This window comes from Somniosus microcephalus, chromosome 1 (genome assembly GCF_052327205.1).
Source record: "Somniosus microcephalus isolate GS21.2 chromosome 1, FLI_Smic_1.0, whole genome shotgun sequence".
Classification (NCBI taxonomy): domain Eukaryota; kingdom Metazoa; phylum Chordata; class Chondrichthyes; order Squaliformes; family Somniosidae; genus Somniosus; species Somniosus microcephalus.
Window position 1 is genome coordinate 13191416 of NC_140987.1, and position 9233 is coordinate 13200648.

The 9233-nt window shown below is 45.7% G+C and overlaps 1 protein-coding gene across 3 annotated transcripts in view; it reads left to right on the forward strand.

The window, feature by feature from the left end:
• The window catches only part of rictora (RPTOR independent companion of MTOR, complex 2 a), a 903687-nt gene that overhangs the window by 888078 nt on the left and 6376 nt on the right, over positions 1-9233 (forward strand). For all 3 annotated transcript variants that reach the window (XM_085966601.1, XM_085966449.1, XM_085966521.1), the window contains one exon: positions 8487-8625. In XM_085966601.1, the coding sequence (XP_085822727.1) occupies positions 8487-8625 (139 nt within the window). The remainder of the gene's footprint in view (positions 1-8486; positions 8626-9233) is intronic.

Consider the following 9233-nt stretch of genomic DNA (forward strand, 5'->3'; position numbering starts at 1 on the left):
CCAATCTGCCGGGACCTTTCCTGAGTCCAGGGAGTTCTGGAAAATGATCACCAATGCATCCACAATCCCTACCGCCACTTCTCAAGACCCTAGGATGTAGGTCATCAGGTCTGGGGGATTTATCTGCTTTAAGTCCCATTGTTTTACTCAGTACCATCTCCTTAGTGATTTTAATCGTGTTTAGCTCCTCCCTCCCCCCCCCCCCCCCCCCCCCATTGCCCCCTGTTTGTCCAGTGTTGGGATATTTTTAGTGTCCTCTACTGTAAAGACTGATACAAAATATTTGTTCAGCGTCTTTGCCATCTCCATGTTCCCCACCACTAGTTTCCCGGTCCCATCCTCTAAAGGACCAACGTTCACTTTAGCCATCCTTTTTCTTTTTATATAGCTGTAGAAACTCTTGCTATCTGTTTTTATATTTTTTGCTAGTTTACTTTCATAATCTATCTTCCCTTTCTTAATTAATCTTTTAGTTATTGTTTGCTGGCTTTTAAATGCTTCCCAATCTTCTATCCTCCCACTAGATTTGGCTAATTTATATGCCCTTGTTTTCAGTCGAATACTATCGTTTATTACTTTACTAAGCCACGGATGGCTGTCTTTTCTTTTACTCCCCTTTTTCCTCAGTGGAATATATTTATCTTGAAAGATGTGAAATATCTCCTTGAATGTAGACCACTGCTCTTGTACCGTCTTACACTTTAATCTGTTTTCCCAGTCCACTTTAGTCAATTCTACTCTCATACCTTCATAGTCTCCTTTATTTAAGCTTAGTACGCTGGTTTGAGATCCAACTCTCTCACCCTCAAACTGAATTTGGAATTCAACCATATTATGGTCACTCATTCCAAGGGGCTCCTTTACTAGGACATTTTTTATTAATCCTGTCTCATTACACAGGACCAGATCTAAGATTGCCTGCCCCCTGGTTGGTTCAGTTACATACTGCTCAAGGAACCCGTCCCTAATACACTCTGTGAACTCTTCCTCAATGCTGTCATGCCCAATTTGATTAGTCCAGTCAATATGAAAGTTAAAATCCCCCATGATTATAGCTGTTCCCTTATTACAAGCCCCAACTATTTCCTGATTTATACTCCGACCAACAGAGTTGCAACTGTTAGGAGGCCTATAGACTATGCCCACTAGTGACTGTTTCCCCTTATTATTCCTTATATCCACCCAAATTGTTTCACTATCCTGATCCTTTGACCCAATATCATTTCTGACTATTGCAGTGATTCTATCCTTGATTAACATAGCAACCCCACCTCCCCGTCCTTCCTAATTGTCAAATACCCTTGTATGTTTAGTTCCCATTCATGATTATCTTGCAGCCATGTTTCCGTAATGGCCACCAGATCATACCCATGTGTAGTTATTTGCACCGTCAACTCGTCAATTTTGTTACGAATGCTGCGTGCATTCAGATAAAGAACTTTCAAATATGTTTTCTGACGATTTATTCCTGCTTTTACCCCTTTTACTACTTTACCTTTATTATCATTATACATTCTGTCCCTTCCTGACACGCTCTGGTTTTTAATTCCCCCACTGCTACCTTGCTCTATTTCCTTCTCCGCTGTCATTTTTATTTTTCGCTCTCTTAAAACCTCCCCCCCACTAATTCGTTTAAAGCCCTCTCTACAGCCCTAGTTATTCGATTCGCCAGGATTCTAGTCCCAGCACTGGCCAAGTGAAGTCCGTCCCAACGGAACAGCTTCTCCAGTCCCAGTACTGATGCCAGTGTCCCAGGAAGCAAAACCCATTTCTCCCACACCAGTCTTTGAGCCATGCATTTAACTCTCTAATTTTATTTACCCTAGCCAAATTTGCACGTGGCTCAGGTAGTAATCCAGAGATTATTACCCTTGTGGTTCTGCTTTTTAATTTGGCCCCTAGCTGCTCAAACTCCCTCAGCAGAACCTCCTTCCTTGTCCTATCTGTCGTTGGTACCAACATGGACCACGACAACTGGATCCTCCCCCTCCCACTCCAAGTTTCTCTCCAGCCAGAGGAGATGTCCTTAACCCTGGCACCAGGCAGGCAACACAGCCTTCGGGACTCTCGCTCTCGGCTGCAAAGAACTCTATCTATCCCCCTAACGATACTATCCCCTACCATTACAACATTTCTTTTAACTCCCCCCACTTGAATGGCCCCCCGCTCCACGGTGCTGTGGCCAGGTTGCTCATCCTCACAGGGAGTAAGAGCCTCAAACCTGTTGGACAAGAGCAAGGGCTGCGGCTCCTCCAACACTACCTCCTGGATCCCCATACCTGCCTCACTTCTAGTCACACCATCCTGACCCTGGCCACGGACTACATCTGAATTAATTAATCTAATTGGTGTGACTACCTCCTGATACACAGAGTCCAGGTAACTCTTTTTGTGTTTCATGTGCAAGGACACCCAAATCCTGCTGCATTCTGTAGTCTTTCTCCATTTAAATAATATTTTTCTTTTCTATTCCTACCAAAGTGGATAACTTCACATTTTCCCACATTATACTCCATCTGCCAAATTCTTGCCCGCTCACTTAACCTATCTATATCCCTTTGCAGACTGACTGCAGGCTCATTAGGGAAGAAGTCACCGACAAATCACGTCAGACGTGCTAACTGTCAAGACTTCTTGAAAGAAGAAATGACAATTTGACAGCTCTGTCAAACACTGACATTCTCTTTAGTTTGATGAGGCTTTGTGGTGAGGACTCATCAAACATTGCAAATTTGTAAATTTCTGATGTCTGATGGAACAGAGGGTCCATCAGCCATTACCTGAAATTGAGAAGGAGGATGTCCGCTCTTCCCATCCAGCACGGCTAAAGTCTATGGAAGAAAAACAAGGTAAGCGAACACTTTTTTAAACTTATCACTCACCTTGCATACTTACCACTCCACACTTGCACCCATTACTCACCTCTGCACCTTACTTCCAGGTGCCTCCGACCACCGCAGACCTCCTCCACGTCTCCTCCAACCCGGCGGGGTTCTCCGAGGTCGGGAAGCCTTCGCCTATGAAGGTAAAATGGCACTAATCCCTTTTTCTGCCTATTAACTACCTGTTAACAGGCAGTTAAAAAGATTAAATGCCTTTCCCGCCTCCAGGAGACGGGACCCGAAGCTGCACATCTTCCCGCGCTCCTGGCAAATGGACACGGAGGCGGGATGGGGGTGGGTTTGCCACCCGCCCCCAATTTCTCCGAATTTACCGGCTGTCCCGCCTCCTCGGGGCTTGGAAAATCCAGCCCTTTATGTCCTCCTCACAACTTGATTCCCACCTATCTCTGTATCAGCCGCAAATTTGGCTACAATACACTCGTTTCCTTCATCCAAGTCATTAATATAGATTGAAAATAGTTGAGGCCCCAACACTGATCCCTGTGGCACTCCACTAGTTACTGATTGCCATCCTGAAAATGACCCATTTATCCCAACTCTCTGTTTTCTGTTAGTTAGCCAATCCTCCATCCAATCTAATATATTACCCCCAACACCATGAGCTCTTATCTTATGCAGTAACCTTTTATGTGGCATCTTGTCGAATGCCTTTTGGAAATCCGAATACACTACATCAACTGGTTCCCCTTTATCCACCCTGCTCGTTACCTCCTCAAAGAACTCTAATAGATTTGTCAAACACAATTTCTCTTTCATGCAATCAAACAGAGTCAACATGATTGTATTATGATTTTCTAAATGTCCTGCTATTACTTCCTTAATAATGGATTCGAGCATTTTGCCAATGACAGATGTTAGGCCAACTGGCCTATAGTTTCCTGCTTTCTGCCTCCCTCCTTTTTTAAATAAAGGCGTTACATTTGCAGTTTTCCAATCCGCTGGGACTTTTCCAGAGTCAAGGGAATTTTGTAAGATTACAACCAACGCATCCACTATTTCTGTAGCCACTTCTTTTAAGACCCTAAGATGCAGACCATCAGGTCCAGGGGACTTGTCGGCCTTTAGCCCCATTAGTTTGCCTAGTACTTTTTCTCTAGTGATAGTGATTGTTTTAAGTTCCTCCCTCCCTTTTGCCCCCTTGATTTTCTGCTATTACTGAAATGTTTTTAGTGTCCTCTACTGTGACAAAAGATACAAAATATTTGTTCAATGCCTCTGCCATTTCCTTGTTTCCCATTATTTCCCCAGTTTCGTCCTCTAAGGGACTAACATTTACATTAGCTACTCTCTTCCTTTTTATATACTTGTAGAAGCTCTTCCTGTCAGTTTTTATATTTCTTGCCAGTTTACTCTCTCAAGCTATTTTCTCCCTCTATTATTTTTTTTACTCATCCTTTGCTGGTTTCTAAAATTTTCCCAATCTTCTGGCCTACCACTAATCTTTGCAACATTGTATGCCTTTTCTTTCAATCTGATACCATCCTTAACTTCCTTGGTTAGCCATGGTTCGTTCATCCTTCTCTTCCTCACTGAAATATATCTTTGTTGAGAGTCATGAAATATCTCTTTAAATGTCTGCCACTGCTTTTCTACCGTCTTACCTTCTAATCTATTATCCCAGTCCACTTTAGCCAACTCTCTCCTCATACCTTTGTAATTGCCTTTATTTAAGTTTAATACTCTAGTTTCAGACCCAAGTTTCTCACCTTCAAACTGAATATGGAATTCTATCATGTTATGGTCACTCTTCCCTAGAGGATCTTTTACTATGAGATCATTAATTAATCCTGTTTCATTACACATTACCAGATCTAAAATAGCCTGTTCCCTGGTCGGTTCTACAACGTATTGTTCCAAGAAACTGTCCCAAATACACTCTACGAACTCATCCTCAAGGCTGCTTTTGCCAATTTGATTTGTCCAATCTATATCAAGATTAAGATCGCCCACAATTATTGCAGTACCTAGAAACAAAGAAGATAGGATCAGGATTCGGCCCCTCGAGCCTACTCCGCCATTCAATGAGATCATGGCTGATCATCCAAACTCAGTACCCTGTCCCTGCTTTCTCCCCATATCCCTTGATCCCTTTAGCCTTAAGAAATATATCCAACTCCTTCTTGTATATATTTAATGTATTGGCCTCAACTGCCTTCTGTGGTAGAGAATTCCACAGGTTCACCACTCTCTGGGTGAAGAAATTCCTCCTCATCTCTGTCCTAAATGGCTTACCCCTTATCCTTGGACTGTGACCCCTGGTTCGGGACTCCCCTGCCATCGGGAACATCCTTCCTGCATCTAGTCTGTCTAGTCCTGTTGAATTTTATAAGTTTCAATGAGATCCCCTCTCATTCTTCTAAACTCCAGCGAGTATAAGCCCAATCGACCCAATCTCTCCTCATACGTCATTCCTGCCATCCCAGGTATCAGTCTGGTGAATCTCCGCTGCACTCCCTCCATGGCAAGAACATCCTTCCTCAGATAAGGGGACCAAAACTGTACACAATACCCAAGGTGTGGTCTCACCAATGCCCTGTACAACTGCAGCAAGACATCCTTGTTCCTGTACTCAAATCCTCTCGCTACGAAGGCCAACATACCATTTGCCTTCTTAACCGCCTGCTGCACCTGCATGCTTACCTTCAGCGACTGGTGCACAAGGACACCCAGGTCTCATTGCACTTCCCCTTTTCCCAATCTATTGCCGTTCAGATAATAATCTGCCTTCCTGTTTTTGCCATCAAAGTGGATAACCTCGCATTTATCCACATTATACTGCATCTGCCATGCATCTGCCCAATCACCCAACCTGTCCAAATCATACTGGAGTTTCTCGGCATCCTCCTCACAGCACACACGCCCACCCAGCTTTGTGTCGTCTGCAAACTTGGAGATATTACATCTAGTTCCCTCGTCTAGATCATTTATATATATTGTGAATAGCTGGGGTCCTAGCACCGATCCCTGCGGTACCCCACTAGTCACTGCCTGCCACTCAGAAAATGACCCTTTTCTTGCAAGCCCCCATTATTTCTTGATTTATACTCTGTCCTATAGTGCAGCTACTGTTAGGGGGCCTATAGACTACTCCCACCAGTGCCGCCTTTCCCTCACTATGTCTTCCCTCCACCCAAATTGATTCTACATCTAGAACTTCAGAGCCAAGATCATTTCTCACTATTGTACTGATCTCATCCTTTATTAACAGAGCTACCCCACCTCCTTTTCCTTTCTGTCTATCCATCCAAAATGTCAAATACCCCTGAATATTCAGTTCCCAACCTTGGTCACATTGCAACCACTTCTCTATGATGACTATTAGATCATGCCCATTTATTTCTATTTGTACTGCCAACTCATCTATCTTGTTATGAATGCTGCATGCATTCAGTTATGGAGCCTTTAATTTTGTCTTTTTATCATTTATCCCTACTCTGACCTTATTTACTGGTGCACTCTTATGTTTGTACGCTCTGTCCCTTCCTGACACACTCTGGTTTTCAATGCCCATATCGCTACCCTGCACTATTGCCCTGTCCTTTCTCTTTAACTTTCTAAATTTCCCCTCGCTTGAACCCTCCCCCCCACTATTTAGTTTAAAGCCCTATCTACAGCCCTAGTTATTCGATTCGCCAGGACACTGGTCCCAGCATGGTTCAAGTGAAGGCCATCCGAACAGAACAGCTCCCTCTTTCCCCAGTACTGGTGCCAGTGCCCCATGAATCAAAACCCACTTCTCCCGCACCAGTCCTTGAGCCACGCATTCAACTCTGATCTTATTGACCCTATGCCAATTTGTTCGTGGCTCAGGTAGTAATTCAGAGATTATTACCTTTGTGGTTCTGCTTTTTAATTTAGACCCTAGCTGCTCATACTCCCTCAGCAGAACCTCTTAGTCTTACCTATGTCGTTGGTTCCTACGTGGACCACGACAACTGGATCCTTTCCCTCCTACTCCAAGTTCCTCTCCAGCGCCGAGGAGATGTCCTTAACCCTGGCAAAACAGCCTTCGGGACTCTCACTCTCGACTGCAACGAACAGTATCTATCCCCCTAACTCTACTGTCTCCTACCACTACAACATTCCTTTTTACACCCCCCACTTGAATGGCCCCCTGTACCACGTGCCATGATCAGTTTGCTCATTCTCCCTGCAGTCCCTGCTCTCGTCCACACTGGTTGCAAGAACCTTGTAACTGTTGGACAAGCGCAAGGGCTGAGGCTCCCCCAATGCTACCTCCTGGATCCCCATACCTGCCTCACTTGCAGTCACACACTCCTGTCCCGGACCACGGGCCAAATCTGAAGTATTTAACCTAAGGGGTGTGACTGCCTCCTGGAACAAAGTGTCCAGGTAACTTTCTCCCTCCCTGATGTATCGCAGTGTCTGCAGCTCAGACTCCAGCTCATCAACTCTGAGCTGAAGTTCCTCGAGCTGCAGATGTGGTCGCCCTGGATCACACTGGGGTCCACCAGCTCCCACATGTTACAGCTGCAACACCTCGCCTGTCCTGCCATCTCTATTGTATTTTATTTAATTAATTACGTAAATAGAAACATAGACATAGAAGATAGGAGCAGGAGTAGGCCATTCAGCCCCTCGAGCCTGCTCCGCCATTCAATGAGATCATGGCTGATCATCCAAATTCAGTACCCTGTCCCTGCCTTCTCCCCATATCCCTTGATCCCTTTAGCCTTAAGAAATATATCCAACTCCTTCTTGAATATATTTAATGAATTGGCCTCAACTGCCTTCTGTGGTAGAGAATTCCACAGGTTCACCACTCTCTGGGTGAAGAAATTCCTCCTCATCTCTGTCCTAAATGGCTTACCCCTTTATCCTTAGACTGTGACCCCTGGTTCTGGACTCCCCCGCCATCGGGAACATCCTTCCTGCATCTAGTCTGTCTAGTCCTGTTAGAATTTTATAAGTTTCAATGAGATCCCCTCTCATTCTTCTAAACTCCAGCGAGTATAAGCCCAATCAACCCAATCTCTCCTCATACATCATTCCTGCCATCCCAGGTATCAATCAATTGTCTATTTATAGTTTTTAATCTAGGTAATAACCTTGTTAAATTTATTAAAATAAGTTGAGTTGGTTATAAATTGAGTTCTGTGCTACAGGTCTTCACTGTAACTTAGCCCTCAGTCCAAAGAGAAAAGAAATACTCCGCACCAATCGCCTTCCTGCTTACCTGTGACGTCACACTTTGATTTTTTTGTTATTGAATCGGAGCCTCGCTGCTCCTGGCCCGCTGGCTCTGCTCTCGGGCCTCCTCTCGCCGCGTTCTTTATTCTGCTCCCACTGCCACTCCGGTTCTGCCCAAGTCCACTGGCTCACAAAGACCATGAACACTGCTGGACTGTCATAAAGATCCTACTGTTCAGCTGGGGTGGGTTAGGGTCAGGTCACCCCCACATGCTCTCTGGCCTCTGGCTTGCAAAGCCCGCCCCAGTGGGGGAGAGTTGTTCTCGACCCGCCCCAGATGTTAATGGTGACTCCTCGGCTGCTATTTAAAAGATGTTGCTGAGCTTTGCTTGTCCTGTCGTGACTCTGAGCTGTTCTGTTCTCCTTCCCCAGGATAAAGGAGAAGTTCCCTCACGCTTTCGATGACATCTGTCTCTACTCTGAGGTTTCCCACTTGCTGGCAAACTGCACCTTCCGCCTCCCCTCCCGCAGGTTTATCCAAGAGCTCTTCCAGGACGTCCAGTTCCAACCAGTAAGTTCCTGACAGTGGTGCTTGTTAATCGGAGAGGTCTGCCTTACTAGGAGAGGATCTCGTGGCCTTCGCTGGGGGTGAGGGGTGTCTTGGGGGAGGTGCATCATTTTTCTGTGGGAGGGGGGTTTCTTCCTTTCTTTGACTATAGCTGGTTTCTATCTCCCGCTTACTGTGGGGGGCTCTCGCAATCTATGTCTGCGAAGGGTTCCCTGCCAACAGGATCTGGTAGGACACTTTCCCCACCAGTGCCTCCAGGATCTTGCCCTCTGTCTATCTGGAGGTCCCTTGTCTCTGAGGGGAATCATTCTTCATCTCTGTCACTTGTCTGACTTTGTTTCTAGTATATTTTCTCTCTCTGGGAGACTCCGTCTGGTGAGACGGCTTCTTGTCTGGGGCTCTCACTCTGGTGGAAGGGTTCCTTCCTGTCCGGGCGTCCCTATCGCGCTGTCTGGGGGGTCCCTCTGTCGCTCTCTTTCTCTCTGGGGGTCTCTCTGGCGGTCTGATTCGCTCTCACTGTCTGCGGGTGGTTCCTCTCTCACTGGGGGTGGTTCCTCTCTCACTGTCTGGGGGGGGGGTCCCTCTCTCACTGTTTGGGGGTGTCTCTCTCT